Consider the following 27,521-nt stretch of genomic DNA (forward strand, 5'->3'; position numbering starts at 1 on the left):
CTAGCACTGAGTCCTGCCCTAAAGGAGATGGGGAGCTCAGGGAGCCAGCAGGCTTGGTAAACAGCCTTGAGCAGCAGAGATGTCCCCTGGAGTCTGCTTCCTCACTTCTGCTACATCCGGGAGTATACCAGACATTGCCCTGCTCTCTTGTATCTGGATCCCTTGGTTCTTGTGTTATTGTCTGTATTCTGGCCTCATGCTGGCCTCTGCCTTGGTCCTAGTGTCTCTCCTGACTCCTGACTCCAACCTCCCTACACAGGTGAGGTGATTCTTGTAACTTGATTCTGACCGCTAATATCAGCCTAATGTCCAAAACCTTTTCCCAGATTTCCCCACTGTGTTCCTTCTTTCTCCTTCACAATCCCCTACTACCTGCCCCAGCCTGACAACTTATTTACCTACAAATAGCTGAAGCATCACAAGGTTGCATGCATTCATCTCTCAAACGCTCAAAGGCATGGACCCTCCTCCCATCCCACCAGTCCTACCTGAGAGCATCCCTAACTTGAAGAGATTTCAGCTACCATATCTTTTAAATACTTCAGTAGTTTGGGGGGATTGTACTTTTCCTGAGCATTTTTAATTTGTTTGCGAACATTCTCCCATGTATAGGGAAATACCCATTCCATCCGTGGCTCCTTCTCAGATCACTGGCCATTGTCAGAAGAGCTTTCACCTGGGTTTCCCAGGCCTGGCCAGTTTCTTTGATATTAAAAGGACAAACTTGCTCTCCACACTTTTTAATTATGCACTTCAGGGTTTTGTTATCTGTGTTCTTGACGTAATCTTCAAACCTCCCATCCCCTAAGTCTTCCTTCCAGGTGAAGAGCACACTCGTATATTTCATAACTTCTGCTCCAAAGATGGCCTCGAGTTCCGCCACCGCTGTTTGGTCCTCTTGAGTGAACTGTCCCAGCTGCAACACCAGAACAAAAATTTTGATCCCTTCTTCACAGCAGGACAAACAGTGTTTGACCTCCTTTTCTAACAGGGATGGATCCTTTTCAACACCAGACATGTGGCTGAACTGAAGTGTCCACAACCACAACATCCTGCCCGTCATCCTGAGGCTCTCACACATCTTGGTGGCCGGCTGGGCTCAGAGTTGAGAGGGGAAGGCAGAACAGCCCAGAACATTGTTCCCGGTGGCGCTCTTTCCGGTCCCACTCCCACCCATGAGGACAATGCTCAGGGCTTCTGTCAAAGGGAAAGCAGGAGAGATTCGTGACCAGGGGCTGATGTGGAGTTGGACTGTAAAGTTATACCGTAAAGCAGGGTTACATCATTAGAGAGGACGCTCGGACAGCACCGAGGCCTCCCTCTCACCCGGCAGGTTGATCCCCACGCTCATGAATAACGTGTCCCAGTTCACACAGTCTGTGAGATCAGCAGCAGGACTTGGACCGTGGTCTGTGTCCCGTGCTCGCCCACTAACATGGCACTATTCCTATCTCTGAATCTGCTCTGCTCCCTTTCTCTTGTGCCTTCTCTGACTCCGTGGTGCCTCTGAGTGCCACTGGTTTTATTACTCTTGATCCTCCTCAGCTGGGTCCCTCTACACATCTCATTTCTTTGTCTTCTGCTCATGCTGACTATGTCTTCCTATTGCCATCTCATGCTAACTATAGCAAAATCTCCTGAGGCATTTGAAAAATTATCCTATAGAATTGATTTTTCATGAAACAGTAACTACATATACCATCAACAGATTACCAGTTCCCTTGACTGGATCACACTAAAATTCGTTTCTCATTAAAACCACATTGAACATAGTTGTGTTTTCCATCAATGAGCCAAAAGGTGCTTCATGGTTATAATAATGAATATCCACTCACACTGTTGTGTGCAGTGTCAGTGACAGAGGAGGAGAATAAATTTCCCTATAAATGGAATTTGCAAATGCACAGAGATCTTACAATACATATTCCTTGGGGGTTTCCTTACACCCTGTATTTGCACTGTGATGGCCCAGTGCTTCACAATTCTCTTTTATTATGAATACTTTATCAAGTTCCTAATATCCACTTCCAAGCAAAAAAAGAGGAAAGCCCATCCTGTGCTCTTCCTTCCAGGGGCAATGGCTAAATTGCTTATCCTGAACCCACAATCTCATAGTTGCGCCTACGGGATGTAAAACAGATTACTCTTCTGACACCCCCATATTTGTCATGATTTCAGTAACTGATTCTGTACCTACAGAGGGTCGGGTTCTCAGATATCTCTGAAATCTCGTCTAACCTCCCCATCCCACATGATCTACAGCTGTGACCTCCTCCCCTCATATCCATCAAGACTATTCTATTTTGTCCCCTCACAAGTGACAGGCTCAGTGAGTCCTGCTCCTTTGCTTCAAATTGTTAGTGTACCCTCTGGAATGTCTCCCAACTTGCTGCTCAGCCATCCAAACCCTACCCATTCTCCAAAACCAGTTTCAAATTGGGCTTTCTCCACACGGGCTCTCCTGACTTCCCTGTGTGTCTATACTTCTCGGGGAGGTATAGACCAGTACCTGGCCCTCCATGAGGAATACAAAAGGGCTCAGTAAATACTGATGCTCCTTTGGGTCTAATGTTCTTCCTGGGTGAGGAAGATTGAAGCAGCAGAGAATGGGATGAGAAGGAATGAAAAGAGTCTCATCTCAGGTCAGTAGAGCATGTGGCACTGAGTGGATGAGGAATCCTTCTTAAGTAGAAGAGAGGACAGTGTGCTGAGCCACTAAAACCCATCGAGTGTCACGTGGGGCTCATCCATCCTGAGTATTTGGGTTCCATGTCCTTGTTCAGTCCCTGGCTCCTCACTGTCTTAGTATCTTAGTATACTAAGTGTCATTGCTGTTTACATTTTCTTTAAAATGGCCTCCCATCTCCAACAGAGAGAAGAGTAATGAAACGAGAGTGCTTGGGCTTAAGAGAAACAGGAAAGTGAACCAGTGACCCGAAATGATCTCATCACCAGCGCTGAGTGCCGAGCCCTGGGCAACAGCACACTCTGGGGAAACAAGACATTGGAAACGTTCCACTCTTTCCCTCAAGACCCTTACCATCCAGTTGAAGAGATGCGCTAAGGGTCACAAAAGAATTAAAGAAAGACCAGTTCAGGACGGGGTGCAGGAAAAGCTCAAGACTTCAGTACAATTTGAGAAATAAAGGAGATAGAGAAAAGTCAATAGAATGAACCTGTTCCTTCCACTTTTTCTACGCCCTTCAGAAAATAAAAAGTTCTTGTATGTTTCACATCTATAGTTTAAACCATATGTATAAAAATGTTGCCTAGTCTGGTTTTACCTTTTTCTCTGAAGATGCAAGGCTTGTTCCCGTTCTTGTGCACCAAGCTCTCAACTTTTAGTAGGAGTCGTCCACCTGCCTTTCCTCCTCTTCTCCCGTTGCCCGGTAGTTGAAGGCACTGTATCTGTCTTTACATTTCTGGATGAACTCATAGCAAGCTTTATTGCTGTTTCTTAGGAACATATCTAGATCCTGATTCCATAAATCTTCTTTCCCGGTAAAGAGAATGATCACACACTCAATGAATTTGTCTCCAAAATTTCTCTGGATAATTTTTAGCTCTGCCTCATCTTCCTTGGAATAGGACCCCAGTGGTGTCACCAGCAAGAAGGCATGGAGACCAGGATGGGTGTGTTTCCTAAGTTCTTTGAAGATGAGATGTCTGGAGTATCAATGATCAAAACTTTCTTCTCTCTCCAGATGCTGCTCTCAGACCTAAAGCTCTGGGTTACTGACTTCTTGCTGAATTTGGTCTCGAAGACCCGCTTCCCCAGAATGCTGTTTCCTGCTGCACTTTTTCCAGCACCCTGTTTCCCTGTGAGGGGGACCTTCAGTTCTGACATCCCCAGGTCCTGCTCAGGTCCTGTGGCCTGAAGATGCCTCTCCTCTGGGCCAGTGGGACAGAAGGACAGATTCAGAGTCTCTTCCAGCAATTGAATATGGATGTGGACAGGTTTCATGATTTCCCATCCATGTCAATTTTCACAGAGAGTGTCAATAGTGCTCTGAACGAGCAGAACTCTAGTCCCAGTCAGAAGCTCTCCATCAAGGTAAAAGCCTCAAAAGGATGTATAAGCAAACTAAGAAATATGCAAGGAGCTTAAGATTTCCCAGGATCATGAACATGTTATATGTGGCCTTCACTGGTCTTGGTCCTCAGGGTTCCTCTCATTTAGTTACCAAAGGTAAGTCCTGGGGCATGAGGTCCATGGGCTAAGGCAGGAGCAGGGAGAATCTGATTTTCAACACCCCTTAGTGACATACTCATAAAGTAAAATACTACTCAGCAATTTTTAAAAAGAGTGAACAACTGATCTGCAACATGGATGAATCTCAAAAACATGCTGAATGAAAGAAGCCAGACACAAAAACTACATACTCTTTGATTCCCTTATATGAAGTTCAAGGACAGGCAAAATTAACCTATGTTCATAGAAGTCTGGATAGTGATTCTTTCCAGGGAGGGACAGTAAGAACTTCTAAGGTGATGGAAATGCTCTATATCTTTGTCTAGACGGTAGTCACATACGTGTAGATATGGAAACGTCGTCAAGCTGTATACTTAAGACTTGTGCATTTTACTCTATGTAAATTGTACCTCAATAAATTGCTACAAAAACCTAAAGACCTACACCCTAAAACTCTCTCTCCGCACATCCTCTGCTCCCACTGCTTCTGCTGTGAGCCAAAGTCAACAGCAGACCTACGTACTGAGCAAAAGGTAGAATCAGCAGCTGCAGGGAATATTCAGAGTCTGAGTCATCAATGATGCTAACAGGAATAGATCATCACCTGGAGACTGAGAGGCAAGTCGGGGAGATGAGTGAACAGAGCCTTTCAAGTAATGTAAAGCAGCTAAAATGTTAGTGACACCAGGTCCTTGTTATGTTGCCTTGGAAAAGTTACTACTTTGTGAATCTCAGTTGACATGCTGGTAGAATGGAAATATTAATGCCTATATCGGGGGCTGTCGAAAGGACTAAAGGAGATCGCATACATAAAGTCTTTAGTATCTTTACTAGCCCAGAAGTGTCCATAGAAGACTTCACAAGGGAAGAACTTGAATCGGGTCTGAAGCCTCCCTTCCTCTCTCTTACACTCCCTTCCCATCCTTTACAACCTTCATGACTTTTGTACACATGATAGCACTGTTCTTACCCTATCTAACTCCTACTGGTTATTCAGGTTCCTATGCAAATATAGCTTCTTCAAGAGAGCATCCCCTAAATTGCTCCCTGCAAAACCATACAAATTAGATGAATGTCTTTCCTTTATAACACTAACCAAAATAATAATTCATTATTTCATTATATGTTGGTTCTCTTCAATACAGGACAGATAATATTGTAGTGGTTGAAAGTTGGAGCTGAGAAAGGAAAAAGTAGCCCCTGAGAGCCAGAGCTGGCCTGGCATTCACAGCTAGGATGTGGCATTGTCCTGTTCATCATCAAGAGTGCCACAGAGCATCAGGCACACACTCTGTGGCCACAGCCACTCCATAATCATATCTGCACACAGACAAAAGCAAGAACATTGCCCAGACATCCTCTATCCTGGCTAAAAGAATGACAGCTGCTTCCTGACAGCTTTAGCTTCACTCCATCCTTTCTCCTCCAAGATAAGAATTATTAAAACACCTAGTTGCAGAATGATTCCCACTTCCTGCTAGCATCCATCCAGAACAAAGTCACACTTCCTCCAACTTTCCCCAAATCCACCTAACAGAGCCCACATCCTATAAAAAGTCCTTTCCAACACCCTCCTTCTGAGATGCCCTATGATTTCCCATGGTGTGCTTATGCCCTCACTGCCACAAATCAATAAACGCAATTTTGTTCAGTCTCGTGTATGTTCCTGAGAGTCTTGGCTGAAGGGCATCAAGAGAACTTTGAAACCTTACTGCCTGAGCTCACGTATTTCTGGCTGAGTTCACTCATCTATTAAATGAGGATAATGATCATAAGGCACCTTCTTTACAGGGTTGTTATGAGAACTAAACCATAATACTTTTAAGAGGATTATATATATTGTACGCTATGAGGATTGAATCATATATATATATATGTGTGTGTGTTATTTTCCAGCACGTAATTTCAGCTGCAATTATGATCATTAATAAAATTGTAACTTTACTATTTGGAGGAGTTCCATGAAGACAGGGATCTTGTCTATCTTACTTACTGCTAAATACCCAATTCTCACACAGGACTGGCCCAGAAATTACCTGAAAGTCCATCAATAAAGGGATGGTTGCATTAGTTGCATATGTCCACATTATGGAACAAGTTGCATCTACCGAGCAGAAAGAGGTAGATCTATATGCATTGGCTTGTGCAGTGTGCAGGACACGTCATTGACGACAACCATTACATGGATACTGTGCTCCATCAGTGAATCCTGCAAGTTGGTGTTGTCCACAAGGAGTGATTTCTGCCTTACCATTGGAAGTCAAAATGTGGGCAGTGCTGGATCCAGGGCCATGAATAAGAAGCTGAGTTAGGAAAGAAGCCACGAGAGGCAAGCCCGGCTCTGTAACATTTCAGAGAAGGCCAGGGAGACCTTTGCTGTATCCAGGACCTCTGCTGGTGCTGCACCTACTCACAAGTGTTAGGAGTTCCCTGGGAGACAGGTTGCGGGCCCCAATCTGTCCTAAGTCCCCAGGTGGCACTTTTGTTCTGATTTATGTGGATAATTTTTCTACCTCACTTTAGCAGCATAATGCATTCAAAGGAGTGCAGATAGGAACTTAACATTCTTTAAGGATCAACTTACCGTGTGGATTGTCCCTCTCCTGAGATGTAGCTTCAGTCACATAATTCTAAAAAATAAAGAGAGAAATGATGCACACAGATCTAAAATCTTATTTTTTTTCACAATGTAAAGAAATGGAGACACAAGTGTATAATTCAGAGTAATCTGCTGATTAGGACGTGGTCAAATCAAGGCCACAGTCATGGTCTTGGTTGGCTTTTGTGGACCTGTCCAGAATGACATTTGATATTTAGACCCCACTGACGCTCCCCAGAATAGAGATGAAGCATCTTCTAACATAAGTTCCAGTAAACTTTGGAACACCCCCACCCACCCTAGGTTGACAAAAGTGGACACCAGGATGAAGAGCCAAACGTATAACTGACATCCTCTTCTCCTGCCTGGTGATCCTTATCCTCGCTCCTTAAAATTTTAACTGTCATGGAATCAAGAAAGGAAGTGAAAACAATGATTTGCAATCCTAATGAATCTTCTCTTTCTAGAAGTTTCCTGGACTTCATTTTAACCTTATCTTTGTTAACTCTCCGTACCAGCCACGGAAACATTCCCTCTGCCTTCTTACATGACCTTGCCTAATACCTTGGATACCTTCAGTCATCTCTCTCCCCAGGACCTCTCCATTTGGCTCTGATTATCAGATCTTTTTCACTTTACATAGTCCAGCTCAAATTCTTTAGTGGTCTTTAAATGCAAACTATTGGTAAAGGGGCATGATATAAAAATTAGTAATTTTTCCATCTCCAATCCACCAGGAAAGTAACGGTTATTAGCTGATACATATCCTTCTAGTTTTTCTATGTTTAAACAAATACATAAAAGCATACATAAACAAGGCTTTTTGCCCTGCAATCTACTTAATAATATATGCTGTACATCTGCACAAGTCAATATAGATAGATCTACCTCATTCTATTTGGCAGTTACAATCTACTCCACAGTATGAGCATACATAACTAATGCAACCATTCCCTTTATGGATTTATCTTCAGGTTATTCAGGTTATTTCTGGTTTTGCTATTTCAAAAGATGCTGTAATAACTATCCTTGTACATACATCTTTATATATATACTCATGCTTTTATTTCCAGGGCATAGAGTCCTAAAAGTGAGAATAAGTCTCTGGTTTGCTAATGTCCTTAATGTCTCCATAATTTATTTGACCCTCATACATTTTTATAATAATGACATCTAATAATTATCAAACACTTACCAAGTTGCAAATATTTTTCAACAACTTTGTAAACATCTCATTTAATCCTCACAACAATTCCTGAGATACATCACTACTATCTCTGTCTTGCAGAAGACAAAACCAGGATACTGTGTTTAGCAAAACAGCTATATCATTACTGTCCTCATGGAGTTTGTGGGAAGGCCACCATTGCAAATATATTCACAGGACTCACTGGATATGGTGGTGACTAGTGTATGTGTTGGGGGGTCATGCCATGAGAGAATGGGAGCTGTGGGGGCTGGCTCCAGGGTCCTGAGAGACAGGACAGTCAGGGGCGACTCCCTGAGGAAGTGGGTTTACACTGAGGCAGGTGGATAAATAAAAGCTGGTGTGGGGGTGGGCTGGGAGTGCGAGTGTCAGGCAGAGACCATCGCAGGTTTGAGACTCTGCAGTGGATGTGAGCATAATTCAAGGGCAGGTGGGAAGGCTGGTGAGACCAGCACATGGAAAGCAGGGTCCAGAGTGAGGGGCCACGCCAAGCTGAGGATTCTGAACTTTATCTAAAGATCAGTGGGAGGTCACTGAAGCAACTCAGACAAAAGGGGTTCACTGTAGAAAACTCCTTCTCTTTCCTGACACCCCTGTTTCGTGCAGCCTTCAAGGGAGAGACAAAATGTCATAAAGGAGGGAGAGTTCAGGCCTGGGAGATAAGTGGTCAAGTTCTCTTGAGCCTCAGTTTCCTCATCTGTAGGACATCTATACATACAGTTGTGAAGACAATCAGTTCATATATGTGTCTGGAATTCAGTAGGCACTCAGTAAGTGTGGGTTTCCCTCTTATCTCTATCCTCTTTGGGCTTAGTACTCATCACCTCTAAGAAGCCTCTCTCCGACCACAACTCCCTGGGCTCGCCTTGGGCTTGCTTTACGTTCTCTGGCACTTACACCTGCAGAATCCTCTGTGCTGACATTCACCTACGCGGAGCCAGTAAGTGCTTTATTTCTTACGCATAAGTCACTCCAATTGGCATGCCAGCTCCTCTAAGGCAAAAGCCTGCATTTAGTATCTTTCTTAGTTACAAACATAGTTTCCTGTCACCTTAAAAAATTAAAGAAAATATCACCCCAGCTGTTGTGTGTGAAATGGATTGGTCCCAGGAATGAATGAGCAGAAAATCGTTAGGTTAAAATAGCACAGGCAAGAAAAGACACTGGCTTGGACTAGATGGGGATAGTTGGGAAAAGAAAAGTAGGTGGATCCCAGGTACACTGGTCACACAAGCCTGGGCGGTTTCTTGGTTATCGGACGCAAGCTAGCAGTGCTATCAAAGCCGACATCTGGGCTCAGGTCTGAAGAATACAGTGAGCTGCACAATCATTCACTGAGTTGGGAGGAAAAAGTCTTAAAGATTTAAGAGAGAAGATCAAAAGTTTGGACATGTTAAGTGTAAGAGCCAAGTGGAGCTGCCAAGTAGCAGTTGGGTAAAGAAGTCACAGCTCAGAGGACAGACATGGACTGGAGCTACCAATCTGGAAACTGTTAGCAATAGACGGAGCTCAAAGCCATAAAAATGTGGGATCACCTGAGGAGAGAACACAAAGAACTGAAAAATCTCAGACCAGAATCAAGCCTGAGGACGCTGACTTTTAAAGGTGAGAGTTAACAGGAGGTCTCAATTTCTGGGGTAGCTAGAAAGAGAGGAGGAACAGAACAAGAGGGTAGTTTTATTGAAGCCAGAGGAAGAGAGTCTAGCAAGTCTTCGGTATGTCCAATAACATGAGGAGTCAAGTAAGAGAAGGGCTTAAATTTGTCTATTAATTTGCCTGTAAAGCCCGAAGTCCTTAGGCTGTTACTTAAAGCAACCTAGAGCCTGATCACTCTTACCACTCCAGATCATGTATAAAGATCTCCTTGAGCAAAACCTCTATCCCATCCCACGGTGGAACATTCCATTTATTTGAACCCATCATCATCCCACATAGAGGGATGAAGAGACCCTGGGGGACCCTCACAGGAACCTGCACCTGGCATCTGCCACCTGTGGCGTGGGGGCCCCGGGCCTGCCCGGTTGTTGAGTGTGTAGCATTGGCCCCCGCAGTCATCCCCCAAATCATCATTCCCAGTGAAGACGACAATGACGTGTCTCATGGCCTCAGCCCCGAACACCTCTTGGATGCCCTTGACTGTCTCCTCGTCCTCCCATGTGTAGAAGCCGATGGGGACCACCAGGAGCAGGACATGGAGGCCAGGGGCCGCAAGCTCCAAGCAGCACTGGATGTTTCGCTGCTTGTCTTCAGCACGAGCTGCTGAGAAGAAGTCGAGGGTGTCGATGACCACGACCTCCCTCCCTGCCAGGGCCACACTCTCTCTCTGGCACGTGTTAGTCACCATCTAGTCACTGAATTTGGACACAAGCACGGCTTTGCCCAGAATGGTGTTTCCTGTGGCACTTTTTCCTGAGTGACTTTTCCCCAGGAGGAGAAGCTGCAGGTTGGACATCTGGCAGCCCTGCTCCCACGCGCCCTCCTGACACAGGCCCCCGCTGGTTCTGTTGGGACAAAAAGCAGCACTCCAGTGTTCAGCTCACACACAGAGTGGGTGGAGAAGAGCAAGACAGCACCTTCTCTTTTCCACTCAAATTTTCCCCAAAAGATTTGAGCTACTGAAGTCCTAGACTCAGGCTAAATCAAAACAAGAAACCTGGTTCCCCAGGATCTTCTGTGCTCTTGTCGCTGAAACAAACCCAGAGATTCCTTTGAGTTCTTCATACCACAAAGCGTCAAATACCTTAGAAACCACAGTGAACAGGCGGTTTTCAAAGCTGAAGAAAATCTCATAATTAGTGGTAATGGTCATATGTGAAAAACACAGATTTCCAGAACCCAACCTAGACCTACCAAATCAGAATCTCAAAAGAAGGAGCTTAGAGATCTGTATTTATCAAATGTCACAGTAATTCTAATGATTAGCCAAATTTAGGGAGCCCTGTCCTATAAAATACAATAAAGTAGTAACATCTAGAGCATATAAGTAAATACAATGTATGGAATACATGATGCTCTGAAAATAGTATCACAGGAGACAAACTAGACAGCATTCACGTACTGGACTCATGAGCACCATGTGCCATGTGAAGTCACAGAGAAGTGGGGAGCATGGTAGGGGTGACCGCGGACTCGGAGTCTGACTTGGTTCACCTTCTGCTCCGTGACTCACTAGCTGCGATCTGGAAAGGTCACTTAACCATTCTGAGCCTGTCTCCTCATTCATAAGATCGAAGTGGCATCACCAACTTTAAGGATATTTTTATAAGACTCAAATGAGATGACGTAGGAGAAAGTGCCTTGTGAGTTTCCACATCTTACCTAAATGTGAGGTAGTACTATGTTGGTATATAAATAGTGCTGCTTAGATTTCGTTTCCTCCCAACAGAGGCTTCCACCTGGCAGGCAAGTCAATTAAGAAATCCTTAAGCTAACATGCCGAACTCTCTGCACGGTTTTTCTAGCCCACATGTTCAGCTCTACCGATAGCTAAACATACTGTATGCTCCAGCCAAGTGAACTATTCATGTCACTTATTTATTCATGCCCACCTTGTTTGAAATATGTTTTGAGCTGATTTGCTGTAAGTGTTCAAAACCTCCTGCCTTGTGCATTTTTTCTGGATTGCCCAAGAATTCCTTGACCTGAAATCAAGAGAGCCTTGGGGAATTCGTGGCAAAGCCAAAGATGCAAGGAAATGACTCCTTTCTACCATGATCACAGGTTTCCCCCTTGAGACACATCAGTCATTGGGCTGCTATTCCCAACACTGGGCTATACCTCGGATCCTGTGTCCCTCCCTTTAAAAACCTGGCATGTATTGCAAACCTGACCAGGACGCATTCATCTGTGAAGACCTACAGGAGTGGCTCTCTCTATGAAACTCTCAGCAGTGCCCTCTTGGATGACCAGCTCTCCAGGATCCATGGTAAGGTCAGAAAGTTCTCCACGCATCTCGTGCCATTGTCTCTCTCCCCTTCTGGGTGAGTTCCCTGCTCTTTCCAACAAGGCTGCTCCTGTGTCCCTTTCATCACTTGTATTAAGAGGCTGAACAACAACAAATAAAGGGCAGAGATGGAGCAAACAGATAAGAAGTAGGTGATGCAGATGAGGACATGTCATGGGAGCCCAGGAAGGAGACAGTCGCTGGGGACACACTGGTGCCATTCCATGGACACTGCTCCAGCAAAGGCAACCAAAGACCCCTTAGCTGCCAATTCACAGTGTACTTACCCTGGTTATCTGATCACTCTGTGTCATGACCTCTTCATTCTTTATGCTTTTTGGTATAAAATTTGATGTTTATTCTAGAAAACTTGGCATATTCAGAAAATTTTAAAGAAGAAAATGAAGTCCTCTATGACCCCATCATCCAGAAATAGCCATTGTTAAAATATGCATATACTTTATTCATATATACATCCACATATGTCATTTGGCAATAACAGGTCACATAGAGTATATTTTTCATTTAATAATAATAATATACTTCTTAAAAATAATTTGGAAAGTATGGAAAAGAATGAATAAAAGAGTGGTCCACCATCCGCAAGGACACATCAGTTTGTAAGTTTTTATTACATATAAATGAGTATTTTAGGTTTGTTTGTTTTATCATACTTATACATATGTGTGGGCATCTGAGGTCACTGTAAGCTAATTAAAACTGTAAGTAATTTATGAATTACTCTCTAAATTAAAAATAACAAGGAGTAGTCAAATAATTTACTTTAAAATTTTATCTGTCATCAACACTTCTTTCCTCCTTTTTTCTTCTTAAAATGTAACGTACATATCTAATTTATTTTATATGTTGTCTCTCTCCAACCCCTGGAAGGTGAGCTCCATGTAAGCATGGGTTTTTGTCTGTTTCATTAACTACTGTATCTCTAGTACCTAACATCAGGCCTGGCACATCATAGACGCTCAATAAATATGTATTGAATGTATGAGTGAATGAGTGAGTTAGCTTACAATGGGGGGGCGAGGGGAGGATGCATCTATGTTTATAAATGAGATAAACTCATAATTTTCTTTTCTAGTCTTTGTCCCATTGGGTACCAGGATTAAGGTCCCCTTAAAAGATGGGCTGGGAAATCTCCCGTCATCTGATCATCTGAATAATTTGTATAGGAAAGGAACTACCTGTTCCTTGAATATCAAACAGCTCTGGTGTCTTTTGACGGTTGGTTTTCACTGTATCATAGTGCTAAGGACAGACTGCTCTGCCATCATTCCTTGTCACTTACTATTTGAATGACCTTGGGAAGATAATTAACATTTAATTTTCTCATCTACAAAAAATAGAGGAAGTAATAGACCTATCCTCATGAGATTGCTGTGAGGACAATATGGTGCTCAGAACAGCACCAGGCACATACTAAGGGCTCAGTAAATTACTTAACGTTACGTTGACATTCTTCTACACTTTTTTTCAAGGTAATCTTTCTACTTCTCTTTGTCAATTTTGCTAATTTATATTTTTATATAAAAATGATCTACATCTAGGCCTGGTTTACAGATGTTTCTGCAGGACATGCAGGCACCAGCCAAAAGTGGACAGCTGCCCCAATCTGGGACATCCCTGAAGGACAGTAGTAAAGGGAAATCCTCCCAATGAGCAGAACTTCTAGCAGTGCACCTGATTGTTCATTTCATTTGGAAGGAGAAATGGCCAGATATGTGATTGTATACCAATTCATGGGCTTGACCAATGGTTTGACTGGATGGCCAGGGATTTGGAAGGAACATGATTGGGAAATTGGTAACAAAGAAGTCTGGAAGAGGTATGTGGACAGACCTCTCAGAATGTGTGAAAAACATGAAGATATTTATGTCTCGTGTGAATGCTCACCAAAGGGTAACCTCAGCAGAGGAGTGTTTTAATAATGAAGTGGATAGGATGACCCGTCCTATGGATACTAGCCAGCCTCTTTCCCAGCCATCTCTGTTATCACCCAACGGGCTCATGCACAAAGTGGCCATGGTGGCCGGGATGGAGGTTATGCATTGGCCCAGAAACATGGTTTCCCACTCACTGAGGCAGACTGGCTATCGCCACTGCTGAGTGCCCAATCTGTTGCAGCAAAGACCAACACTGAGTGCCTGATATAACACCATTCTCTGGGGTGATTTACCAGCTAAATGATGGCAGGTTCATTACAATGGACCACTTCAATCGTGGAAGAGGCAGTGTTTTATTCTTGTTGACACTTACTCTAAATACGGATTTGCCTTCCCTGCACATACTGCTTCTGCCAAAACTACCTCCATGGACTCACAGAATGCTTTTTTCATTGCCATGGTTATTCACGAAGCATTGTTTTGTTGATTCCACACATTTCATAGGTCTTCTCCCAATCTGTGGCTGACTTTTCAGGTCTCTTCATATTGTCTTTTGTCACACAAAAAAATTAAATTTTAATCCACTCATTTATCAACCCTTTCCTTTATAACTTAAGTATTTTGAATATAAAAAAATCATATTTTCTTCTAAACATTTTTTATTTTTAACATTTAGATCTTCAATCTCTCTGGAATCTTATTTTGTATGTAGTGTAAGGTAGGCAACTAATTGGATCATTTATTCTTATTGACAAAATGGCAAACATTGTTGACTGGCTAAACCAACTAACCCCTTTCTCTTTTACACATCACCCGCTATGTACTCTGGGGGTGGGGGAGAGGAATGCAGACTCTCTGTGGTCCCCCAAGATCTCCATGTGCTAGTCCCCAGAACCTGTGGCTATGTTACCTAATATTGTAAAAGGACTTGGCCAATGTGATTAAGGATCTTGAGACGGAGAGATAATCTTGATCATCCAGATGGGCCCAATGGTCCTTATAAGGGTTTTAAAATAAAATGTGAAAACAGAAGCAGCTGTTAGAATGTGAGAGAGATTGGAAGATGCCACACTTTTGGCTTTGAAGATGGAGAAAGGGGCCAGGAACCACGGGGAAAGCCGGCAGCCTCCAGAAGCTAGAAAAGGCGAAGAAATGAATTCTTTCATACAGCCTCCAGAAGGATCACATTCCTACCCCAAAACCTTGATTTTAGGGCTTCTGACCTGCAGAAGTATAAAATAATAAATTTGTGGGATTTTAGCCACTAAGTTTGTAGAAATTTGTTGTAGCAGCAACAGGAAACCAATACACTCTCTCTCCCAGCTTCCCTTCAATTAGGGCTGTCCGTGTGACCCAGACCTACTGGATGATAGTTAAGGGAAAGTCTGCTTCGGGCTTCTGTGAATACTACTGTCATCTTGATGATGGGGCAGACTCACCCCTGCCATCCGTTGTCATCCTTGCCCTATTCTTGTTACATGGAATTTTAATGTGATATCTGGAATTGTAGCAGGTATTATGAAGCTATGAGGTAATAAATATGAAAACAAAACATCAACATACACCGGCAAGCTAAAATGGGACAGAGTAGAAAAATAAAAGGCACCTGGATTCCTGATGACATCACTGAGCTGCCAGATCCTTGAAATCACCTCCTTGTTAAATGAATACTTAATATTCTGATGATTTAAGCTCTTGCTAATCAAAGTGTGATTCATGGATTAGCATCCATTGCCAACAACTGGAACCTTATTAGAGCTGCAGAATCAGACCCCACCCCAGACTTACTGAATTGAAATCTGTAATTTAACAAGATCTAGGTGATTCTCATGAACATCCAGGTTTGAAAACCACTGGTTTAAACCACCTTTAGTTAAAAGTTAGCATTTCTAAATGATTCCAAATCCACATGAAGAGCCAAGTTTCCCAAGGCCTGAGTCCTCCTGACACACAGTGTTTCAGGGGAGGAAGTGGATTCTAGAAATAGGCTTCACATCCAGGGCGGCACAAATGCCGTCAGAGAGGAAGCTCAGAGAGCCGGGCCACAGGCTAACACGTCAGGAGCAGCTGGAGCTTCGGGAGGAGCTGGCATGGGGACACTCGTGCCCTCCTTCCCCGGGTACTATCCACGCGTCGCTGTCCACTCGTCAGGGTCACCACACAGCAGAGGCCGTGGGAGCAGAGCGGCTGCTTCCCCGGGAAGTCGAACGCTGAGCAAGGCTTTTAGAAAATATTTTGCCTGGGGTGTAAAAACATACAACATTAAATTTACCATCTTAATCATTTTTAAGTGTCCGGTTCAGTAAAGTACATTCACGTTGCTGTGCACCGGATCTCCAGAGCTTTCCATCCTGCAGCGCCAAAACTCTAGACCCCCTGCCCCCAGCCCGTGGTAATCAGTCGCCATTCTACTTTCTGTTTCTATGATTTTTGACGACTTCAGATACTTCACATCAGTGGGATCATAACAGCACCTGCCCTTTTGTGACTGGCTGATTCTGCTCAGCAGCATGTCCTCGAGGTTCACCCCACGAGCAAGACATTTTCTCGGGGTCCTCCACATAGGGGGCAGGGGCCAGCACTGGGTGAACTGGAGCTCACATCGGTTTTCTAAATGTCTGAGATGGTGTTGAGCCTTCCACAGGGACCCCACAGAAGGAGGGGCAGTGGGGGCCACTAAAGCATGGGGATGTGCTTAGATAGGCATCTCTAAAGTAGTTGAACTCAGGCTTGGGGGCTGCTCTCAGCCTATCATGTCCTGAGGGATCCACCTTCCCCCTGGACTGGTCTCATGTGTCAGCCTCGAGGACTCCCGCACCTTGTTATGGACCTGATGGAAAACCTGGCTATGCTGGGATGGCCCAAGAAGGGTTTTGGGGACGCACAGGCTACACCTTGGTGGGAAAAACTGACACAGCCTCTCCCATCCCCCACCCCACTGACCATAGTAAAGGAGGACCTGCTCTAGGAAGAAGCCCCCCCCTCCATGGGGTGCTAGGGTCATGCACATAAAACCGGCTCATTCAAGTGATAAGTCGAAGCCCTTAAACCTGGTCAGTGCAGTTCATCCCAATCTGGCAGTGGGGTTACTGCCAGAGGTGGGGGCCAATTTAGGGGCAGAGTTAAAGGCCTAGTAAGATATCATTTCCCCAAAATGGAGAAGACAGAACACTGAGTGAAGAAAAAGCTCTCTCATTCTTAAGTGAAATATTAAGCATTTGCAGAGTGCTCAGAGAAAACCAAAGCTGCCAGTGACTCCTCGACGATTTAGGAAGTTGATTATTTGCTGAGCTGACCATTTTGCAAAATGATCTTTCTTTCAGCAGGTCAGGTCTCTTGGAGAATTGATTTTTCCTTTGGAAGGAAGGTGGCCTCTGATTCTAGTCTGGCACTGATCTGAGGAAGGATGGGGGTCCTCCGTCCCCTAGTGGCCATGTGACTAATGACAAGTGCAGCAGGATGCCCCCCCAGGGCGGGTGAGGGCACTTGCTCAGCAGGCTGCTGAAGCACCCCCTGGTCCCTCTCCCATCCCGTCCCCTCTGCCCCTCCAGACTCTGAGCGGGTAGGAGGGAGAGAGACTGGACTTCAGAACCCGAGTAAGCCAGGGATGCACAAGTTATGCAAGCAAGGAGGAGTCTGCCAGTGCCAGGCACCACCTTGGACACAAGGGGCACAAAGATTAGCAAAACAAACTCCTGACTCAAGGAGCCCTAACGCAGTCTAACATGGGGAGAAGACTAAACCTGTGGTTATGAAACGAGGTAACATGTGCTGTAATAGAGATGTGCCCACGGTGCCATGGGGTAAAGAGGGAGCCCTGCAAACCCTGCGGAGGTGGAGAAACAACCAAGTGGGAAATAAACAAATCCATGAAGTGGCCATTCGCCGTGGCAGGTACTGCAGTGGGGAAGACTGCAAGGCAGAGTGGACGGAAAGGCTGCCCAGGAGAGGCAAGGCCGGATCCATCTTGAAGGGCAGGTGGAAATTCACCTGTCGGATAATGGAGTGAAAGACATCTCAGGCAGAGGGGGATGGCAAATGCCACGGGCGTTCAGTAGCTGACAGCAGCTTGGCGTGTGCAGGAAAATGGGGTCAGACTGGAGACAGGAGCACCGTGAGCAGCTACTGCAACCGTCCAAGCTAGAAATGAGGAGGATGTGAACCAGTATAGTAACATGGAAATGGATGGTGGGGAAAGGAACAGATTTATAATATATTCAGGAAATAGCAGCAATAAAATGAATCCAGAGTTACTGTAATTTCTGTTAAAATTGTTCCAGTTGCCACATCAGAGGGAATGCTATTCACAGCATGGACACCTTTCTTATTCTGAAAAATATTATTACATATTGTGTCACTTCAAAGACTGAAAATGTGTGTGTTCGCTACGGTTTGGGCAGGTGGCAGTAAAGTGGCTTGTAGCTAACTTGTTATATTTTGACAATTTTCTGATGGAATTGGGTGTCTTTTTCAGAGTCCATGTTTGTTACAATAACAATAATTTTAAAATAATGTGCTTATTTTAAAACTTTTAACTTGAAGAAGGGACACCTTTTTCTGATTCACATAAAGGGCAATGGTCACCCTGGTCTGACTGGATGTGGAATAGTTTAGGATGACAGCATTTTCCAGGGGCTTCATGGAGACAGGGCCATGAGAAGCTAGTGTTTGGGGAGAGATGAGCGTATCAGGGTGGTGACACTGCATTTGAGGCTTCTAGAGACAGGGCAGGCAGTTATTCATGGCAACCCTGCCACTGAAAACAGCTAAAATTAAGCAGGATAAACACATATCTTCTCTAAAGCCCACAAGATAAAAAGCACATAAGATAATAAGGAACTACTCGGTCAGAGCAAGAACCCTATGAAGTTAGCAAGCATAGAGAATGCCTTTTCCTGAACGCATGTGACCATCCTGGAAAATGAGAACCTTTGCTTTGTAACCTCCCTGGGAGAGCGGAAAGGAAGTCAAAGCCCCCAGCAGAGGTGTCAAAGCAAAAATTGCACCAAAGGTGACCAGGCAAGAAAGCTTTTATCCAAGCCTATTGCAGGAGGGGAGAGAGGCCAGAACTCAGTCTGACCTCAACTCTGTTGAGACACAGAGTGGGAGGGTCTGTAAGTGCTGGAGCCACTACTGAAAAGTCCTGGAGGATGATGGGGGAAGGCTGGTCAATGGGATGTGTCCAGCACAGTGAGTTATTCATGAGTTTGCAAAGGATTTTCTCTGTGATTAGGCCACCTGTGTTTGCCAATTGGTGCAAATTAGGCGCCTCCCCCCTCCCCCACCAGGAGACTAGGAGATGGGGCTCTATCTCCCTTGATGTTTACATTTTGAAGAGAGAGAGATGGGGGGGAGAGAGAGAGAGAGAGATGGAGAGAGAGAGAGAGGCTTTTAAAAAGATTTACAGCTCAAAGAGGCAAAGAAAGAATGTACAAGTACAAGTTTTCTAAAATAACTACTCAGAGAAAAGTGAGGTCAGGAGCCTAGAGCCAGGAAGAAGCCCGCCTCATACTCCTCAGGCTGGGGGCAACCGAAGGTGAGCTTGGTCACAGTCTCACAGGAGCTCCCCGTCCCCCAAAGCTGAGCTTATGAAGTGCTGCCCCCTCAGGGTGCCAGTGAACTAGCCTGAATGACAGCTTTGCTCGAATGCTCTGGGTGGCTCAGGGAACTTCAAGTCTCGGCATGGTTTAAGGTAGTCCAGGACAAATGCTGACTGCAGAGAAAAGTTGGAAGCAAATTGAAATCCTCTCTGAAGATCTTGTTTTTAATGGTCATTGTGGGCCTCGGCTTACACATACAAGTAGTTTTAAAGGCAATATCCAGCCCACAGCCGAAGTTAGACAAGTACACTTGGCTAAACATAGTGCTGGAAAATCCAGCTCTCCGTCAACACCAGTCCTTGCCTGCACAGCTGGGTGTGGCCAATGGGAAACATATAAACACACTGAGCGACTTAAATTCACGGTCACTGTCCCCCATCGGGCTCTTAGTGCTGAGCATCATTGCTCTGTATTTACTACCCGGTAGTCCATTCACTCTCCCACTCCCCAGAAAACGATTTCCTGCTTTCTCCTCTCTTCTAAAACCCCCACCACCTCCTCCCTCCGCACTCTCAGTGGGTGACCTTGCTTCCTCTTTCTCTAAGAAAATAGAAATGGTCAGAAAAAATCTTCCAAAAGCCTCCACCACTGCATCAACCTTCAGGCTGTGCCCGTGTTCTCTGCCTGTCTACCCATTACTGTGGATGGCCTGTCCAGACTCTCTCGCTGAGCGCAGTCCCTCCAATTATGCACCAATCCCACCACGTCTCACCACCATGGGACCTGGGCTGGCCCCAGCAATTCCTCCCCTCTCCCTGTGCCATCAACATCCCCACTCCTGGACTGCTGCCATCGGTGTACAACCATGCTGACTCTCCCATTTGCTCAAAAGAACATTCTCTAGCCCCATCTCCCCCTCCAGCTACCACCTAATTTCTCTCTTCTACACTGCAAATTCTGCTGATGTAGGCCTCTCGACTCAGGATCTCTGATTTTTTTCCTTGCATTCTCTCTGGAGCCCATTCCCATCCACCATTACCCCCACCACTTCAGGAAAATGGCTCTTACCAAGGTCTCCAACAATGTCATTTTGCTAAATCTAAACCCAACTTGACTTGTCATTAGCACATAACCCAGTTTATCACTCCATTCCTTAAGCACGTCTTCGCCTGGCTTCCCACCTCATAATATTCTGATTTCCCTGGTAGCTCTGTGGCTGTTCCTTGTCTATCCCTTTCCTTGGTTCCTTCTTCTCATCTCTGTGTCCTCTAAACTTTGGGCTCCCAGGAGCTCAATCTTTGAACTTCTCTTTCCTACCTGTCGTGGATTGAATTATGTCCCCCCTTTGAGACCCCTCGGTCACTGTCACCACCACCAGATGGACTTTGGACTCCAAGCCTCCAAAACTGTAAGCAATAAATTTTGTTTTCTTTATAAAATACCCAGTTTTGTGTATTTTGTTACAAGCAACAGAAACAGACTAAGACACTGTGCTTACTTCCTAAGTGATCTCATTCAGTTTAATATCCTTAAGTGATAACTACAGACCTCTACTGGAATAGAACAGAAAGCCCAGAAACAGACCCTTTGCTCATGTGCAACTTTGATGTATGATTTAAGGCGGTGTGACACCTAAGTGGAGAAACGAGGAAGTATTCAATAAATGAATCTGGGGGGGGGGAGTAATTATCCAGCGGGGAAAAAATGAGGTAGAACCCTACTTCACACAGTACATGAAAATTAATACATCAGGATTATAAGTGTCAAAAGCAAAACTTAAATGCGAGTTTTGAAAAGGATACAAATCAGCAGGGTCTCTGATACACTACTTGAGGGAGTGTAAACTGTTGCAGCCACTTGGCATTATCTTGTAAAGTTGAGCATTCAGATACGCCACAACCCATTACGCTGCTCTCCTAGATATGCAGGTTGAGCATCCCAATCTGAAATGTTGAAGTCCAAAATGCTCCAAAATTCAACTTTCTGAGTGCTGACATGATGCTTTTGAGTTCACTGGAGCATTTGAGATTTCAGATTTTTGAATTAGGAATGCTCCCAGTACGTGTGAGAATGCTGGTCAGAACTCACTCCATCCTCGTGGCCTTCAAAGCTCTGGCTTCAATAGTCAAAATCTTTCCCCTGCACAGGCTGCTTAGCAACCAAGGAAGGGAAAAGCACAGAATGCTATACTTGTGTAAGATAAGACGGGCGACACCAGCAACCCCAAGCATAAGCAACAAACCTCTTCCAAGCAACAAGTGGCTGTGAGGCACCAGGGAATCTTGCACTTCTGCAGTTTTTCTCTCTGGCATGGCTCCACTTTTGTCTTGAAGTCTCTTATGAGCTTCAACTCCCCCCTCACCCAGGGTTGTGGAGAAAGCAGCTGTGCTGGGCTCAGATCAATACTCCACCCCATTCATTCCCTGTTAGTCACTCACCCGTCAATAATAATAATAAACTCTTTGTAAACCATGTGGAGTTGCCTGCTTCATTCTTCGGTCTCAGTTTGATGGGCATTATGCTGTTCGTTCACAGTATGTGTTTTGCAAATATTCCTATATCTTAAAAAATCCAAGCACTACTCATAGTAGCAAAATCCTTGAAATAACACAAATGCTCATTATCAGCAGAATATATAAATAAGCCATAGCATGGTCACACAATAGAACATTGCACAGCCGGCAAATCAAATGGACTGTAACAAGATGATATGGAGTAAAAAAAAGAAAAAGAAAAAAAAAAGACCCCAAAGATCCCATTTTATAAAGTGAAAAACAATAGCAATTAAACAATATATTTTATAGGACAACATAAAGAGAAAGCAGGAGCTGCAGAGCAGAAAGCCCTGGGACTCTGCTTGCTACCTCTGCCCTAGGCAGCTGCCCTCTTCCAGGCTTCACCTTCAACCCTGGTGAGAAACTGCCTTGGGAAGGGGCGACCTCTCCACGCTGTGATCCCTGATCCTGAGGTGCTGATGAGGGAGGGCTGGAGAGAGAATGCAAAAAGCAGTTGCTCCATCTGCAGATGTTTTCACCAGCACCCAGCAGGACTATTTTTTCCTACCACTTTTCTATTACGAGGATGTGCGCCCCTGCCAGCTGGGCTGCTGGCTGGAGGAGAGGCAAGAGCAGAATTTTTTTCCCCCAATTTTATTATCAGAGCAGGATTTTTAATAAATTTCTTCCAGCCTGTTCTCTCAATGTAGCCTCTGGGCACCCTGCACCCAGGCTGCAGCCTCCAACCTCACTCCACACCTACCAGTCAACACAATTCCCCTGGGGGTTTTCTCAGGATGTTGCGGGTGGAGGGCGTTCTTTTTCTTTTCTTATACGGTTTGTGTTTGGGTGGGAAAGTGCTGCTTGTTGCTGCTGCTGCTGCTGTTGCTGTTGCTGCTTGGTGGCTCCTGAAAGCCTGTTTTTCTGTCCCCTCTTGACCTAGCAGAGGGAGCCAGCTCCCAGGCTCAGGCAGCATCTTTGCAGGACCAAGCAGACCTTGCTGTCTCCCCTGTAGATACAGGAAGCTCCCTCGTGGTACCACCAGGAATGGAGCAGGCAGAATTTAGAAAGGAGCCCTGGCAGACTGATGAGAACTCAGCGGAAACCCAAACAGCTGTTACCAGAAAAATTAATCCAGAGGCAGAGAGTGATGAAAAACTCACCTCTGGCCTCTGTACCTGTGAGAGCTACCTTTCTACACCCTCCATAAAACCAGAGATGGCCCCTCCAGGACAGTCACAGGTGCCCAAGATGCTGGGGACTCTGAAGGAGGGTAGATAGTCCTTGCACAGAAGAACAGTAAAGGGCTATTCTGACAGCTTTGCCCCACTTACTACCAAGCAAGACAAAGTGTCCCCTTCTTATCATGATGATGGCTATTCTCTCACCCCCTTAGCTGGCAGCAAAGGTGTTAAAAAGTCGAATTGCTTCTGGAAGATTCTAAAGAGACAAAGGCCAGGCACAAGAGGCCTGAATCAAGAGTGAAAATAGAAAGTTCTTAAACTTTAAGTGATTGATAGTGGTAGCAAAATAGCTTTTTGGAGGTTAAAACTGTGAGACAAGTGCAATTAAAAGCTGGTGTGAGACTATTTTGAAATGAAGAAAAGCACCAAAAAAGAAGCATCACTGTAACACGGAGGGAGAGGCAATCCCTGGGAAAGTCTACAGTAGCTTTATGTCCTCCCAGAGCTTTCCAATTATCTTACTACTGGCTCTTCTTCCTGAAATTTCCCCCAAATTGTCCAAATTTTTTCACCTATGAAAAGTGAGGGTTTCTGGGATGATTTGACCTCCACCCCAAATTGTCCCTCTGTGATATTTGAGATTCACCTCCATCTCTCTCTTCAGAACACCATTGCATAAAACGAGCTCCCTGAAGGCAGGGACCACGTCTGCCTTAATTATGACGACATCCCCAGCACCTGAACAGGACCTGGCACACTAGGGAACCTCACCGACATCTGCTGAATGAATGGATGAGTGAGCGAATGAATGAGAAAGCCACACACTCCCTTAGTCCAGTTTCTTGACACATGCCAGGCATCACGCCTTCCCTGTGGAGCCTGCTTCTATCGTGTCACTGGATGGAGTGGAAGAACAGAAATTCCACCTGCCTTCCTTGAGGTTTGTTGGGTCCCTTTCAACTCGGCTCAGAGACACAGAGAACAGGTGGTTACATGAGGACAGCCATGACCACTCAAAAGAATGTTAAGGGGAGGGGTGTGCTCAGCGTGCTGGGCTCAGATTTGGGGGCTCAAGCACAGGGCTATGGTCACCATCATTACAGCTGAAGCTTTTTCTCCACTCCACAAAGTCTCTCCCAATGGCACTGGCCAGCAGGAGGGGCATGAACTGAAACACCCATGAGGGTGGGGGGAGACAGAGCCAGGGTGCCGATCACCGCGACAGCCCTGGCCAAGACCAGCAAGGCTCCCAACACCGTAAGAACTGCTCTTTGGGGTATTTAAAGAGTGTATGTGTCCCTTCCACAGTCCAACCTGGAACTCCCCCAAGACCCCTAGACCTGCTGCCCCATAGTTTCTTCCTGAGGTTCTACCCCAAAAGGGGGAAAGTGCAGAGGGAGGCCAGAGAGTTTGCCAGGCCAGTGGGTGACAAAAGCCCCACTGTCACTGGCTTGTGGCTTTCCCAAGAGAAGCCCTAGGAAGAGCAATGAGTGCCCAGGAAAGGAGGACAGGGTCTGAGGAGACCCTAGTCTCATGGGTCGCTGTGGGAAGGGACTTGCCCATCCTCCCAATGGGTAGAAATGGTCCTGTCTGGCCTGCGGGCATGGCGGGGCCAATCTTCTTACTGTCCCAGGAAGTGCAGTTATTTCTCTTTTCCCTTCAATCTCTGGACAACCAAGTTCTGCATCCCTGCTTGCCACAGCAGTCCTGACCATTTGGCCCAGCATTCCCACCCTCTTTGGGAAAAACTCAGAAGGACAGAGGCTGCAGTTATGGTCACAGCTCCACCCTGGGGCTCTTCAGTCCACTGTGCCAGGTGCAGCCCAGGGTCTCAGCACTGAGAGGGTTAAAGACAGGAGCGAGGCTCTTGAAGGGGGGCTCTGCTACGCACACCTGGGCCCGCTTCACCCACTGCCAGAGGAACGTTAGGGCTCCTAGAAGCTCATTTGGCCATAGAATTGTTGTTCCTCCGTCCCAGATCTTCCTGGAAGGAGGCATTTAACCTCTTGAAAACAGGTCACATCTCACAATTAGGGAAAGTCTCCATCTCCTAGCTCCTCCTACGGCCCATCCATGAGGATTTAACTGGCCTGATCTAATTTGCCCTCAGACAGATCACTCCCAGCAGCCCCTGGAGCTCTGACAGCGACACTTTTCCCAGCCAGAAGGGCCTTGATAGCCAGGATTCTTGGAAGATTCCCAGTCCCCTCTTCGGCCCCTGCATTCTCTTCCTACCCTGACCCACCCCTGATTTTAACCCAGAATATAAGCCTGCCCAGAAGACCACTGGGCCTAACCAATGGCTGCTCTGCCCCCTAGTGGGCATCCCAGTGGGTGAACGGGGCGAAGGGATGGTTTTGGATACTAAGAGCTGTCTGAAGTTGTCAAGCCACCACTACTTGTGGTTTGGGGCTGCTCTCCTGTTGTGGACTGCTCCAGAATTACTGAGCACACAGCTAGCTGCGGGGAAACTCTCCCAAGTCTCTGCCTCCTGGAGTCTCTGGCTCCACCCCAGAGCCACCCCACCCCACAGCTGCATTCAGAGTCCCCAGCGCACAGCTCTCCCCAGAGGCACAGCTTCCCAGGCTCCAACCAGATGCCCACACCTGTTCCCCCCATCCCCATATGACCCTTTCCACAGCTGTGTCTGGGGTCCTGACACTTCACCATTGCAGCTGGGTCCCCAAGGATTTGTCCTGCAGACAGGGCGAAGAATGTCTGGCCTTCCATTTCAGCTTCCTTAGCTTACGGATTCCTCCTCACAGGACTTTTGGTCGGCCTGGTTCCCTGTCCTTTAGCGGAAAACAACATGAGGCGTGAGAAGACAGGAGAGTGACTGTGGAGGGGACTCTCACACAGGGGCTGCTCACTTGGGGGTCAGAGATGCAGTCCAGCACCTGAGCTGCACCTGCGCTCAGGACAACGTGGCTGTCCAGCTCAGGCTCTCACACAGCATGAAGGCCCAGCCTCCTGCATGTCCCCAGGCCTCTGGCCCGCAACCCAGTAGACTGGGGGCTGTGGTCAGCACTTGGGCCAGATTAAGCTGTCACCCAAAGTCCTCTTTTGTGCAGAGGAGTTAATTGACTGACTGCTGCCAACAGAGACATTTGAAGTGGTTCCTTAATCTGGAAAGGAGCATGTAGGCCAAGCGACCCAGGACACAGCAGAGCTTGGAGACATGACACCATCAACTGGAATCGGAACCCCAGCTCCACCATTCACTACCTGGGGGGATTTGAGCAAGGCCCTAAGCCATTCTGCATTTCAGTCTTCTTATCTGTATAATGGAAGTACAATTCCTAGCTTGTCAAGTTGTTGGGGGACCAGAGGGCCCAATGTCTGTGAAGAACTAACCCACTGCCTGGCTCAGAGAAAGTGTGTGGCCAGGGTCCTCAACATGGTCATGGGCATTACAGCACCAGTCTCCCTGGTGGGAGGCTGCTGGATGCAGGGCTCGGGGGACAGACGGCCAGTGTAGCTGACTCTGGGCTGGGGGCTTACAGGCAGATCAGGCCAGACCTCCGCATGCTGGGGCTAAGCCCTAAGGGGTGGGAAATGGAGATCTGGAGGAAGAGGCCTAAGAGAGGAGAGTCCGCCTTCACCACGTGACCTTGAGACGACCCCCCCCCCAAAGACTCCACTTGCCTCCAGCCAAGAAAGCAAAGCCATTGGTCCCAGCCTTGGACACAAGGGCCGGTTCCTTGGTTCACTTTCTCAGGCCTCACCTCTACTCTGAGAGCTTAACAGGGGTCCCAGGTCCTCGCCCTAAGAATCAGGAAGTAGATCCCTACCCGACTTCAAATTCTATAGTCATTCACCCCAACCCAAACAGGGAATTCCTTTCCCTGCTGGGGCTCCCTCAGGGGCTGCTCTCCCCCCACAACAGCCCTCCCACCTGCCTGGGGTGTGGGAGGTGTTGTTGTTAGCATTGTGACTATCCTGAGTGTTTTCTCCTGAACATAATTTCTAGAGCAACAAGAGAAGGGCATAAATCACAAGAGGCCAAAGATATCCCCTGGGCTATCAGCCTGGATGCCAAGGACCCCCAACAAGCCTGGAGCTGCCCCCACCTGGTGCAGAAAGAGCCAGAGCCATCTCCAGGGAATGTTCTCTCACCCTCTAGACATGGCCCACTTACCCCTTGAAGCGCAGGTGTCCTGTCTTCTCTCTCTCCCTCCCCATCTCCCGAGGATATTTCCTGCTATACTCTACCACGTGTTACACCTGACCCTCAACCCCTAGCCATCTTCAGGTTCCTGCAAACACCACAGATTATCTGGCGGCGGCCAGAGCAAGAATTGGGCTCATCACCATTGGAGTCAGCAGACCAGGGAGTTCAAGTCAAGAGAGAGTTCTCCAGTCTGAGCTTCTGTCACCCACAAGACAACGATCTAGGTTGAATGGAGAGAGTCTGGGGCAGAAACTGGTCATTTATACTGTGATGCCGTCACCCCCAGCCCCAC

General features: G+C 46.2%; 1 protein-coding gene across 1 annotated transcript; it reads right to left on the reverse strand.

The window, feature by feature from the left end:
* Positions 1–27,240, reverse strand: GIMAP8 (GTPase, IMAP family member 8). The gene is given in 9 exon segments (XM_063100982.1): positions 1–13; positions 621–1,197; positions 3,285–3,359; positions 3,362–3,649; positions 3,652–3,891; positions 9,976–10,499; positions 24,839–24,969; positions 25,808–25,850; positions 27,197–27,240. Coding segments are annotated over 9 exon segments (1,935 nt in total).
* Positions 27,241–27,521: the final 281 nt, after the last annotated feature.

The sequence above is a fragment of the Cynocephalus volans genome, chromosome 6, assembly GCF_027409185.1.
Source record: "Cynocephalus volans isolate mCynVol1 chromosome 6, mCynVol1.pri, whole genome shotgun sequence".
Taxonomy (NCBI): domain Eukaryota; kingdom Metazoa; phylum Chordata; class Mammalia; order Dermoptera; family Cynocephalidae; genus Cynocephalus; species Cynocephalus volans.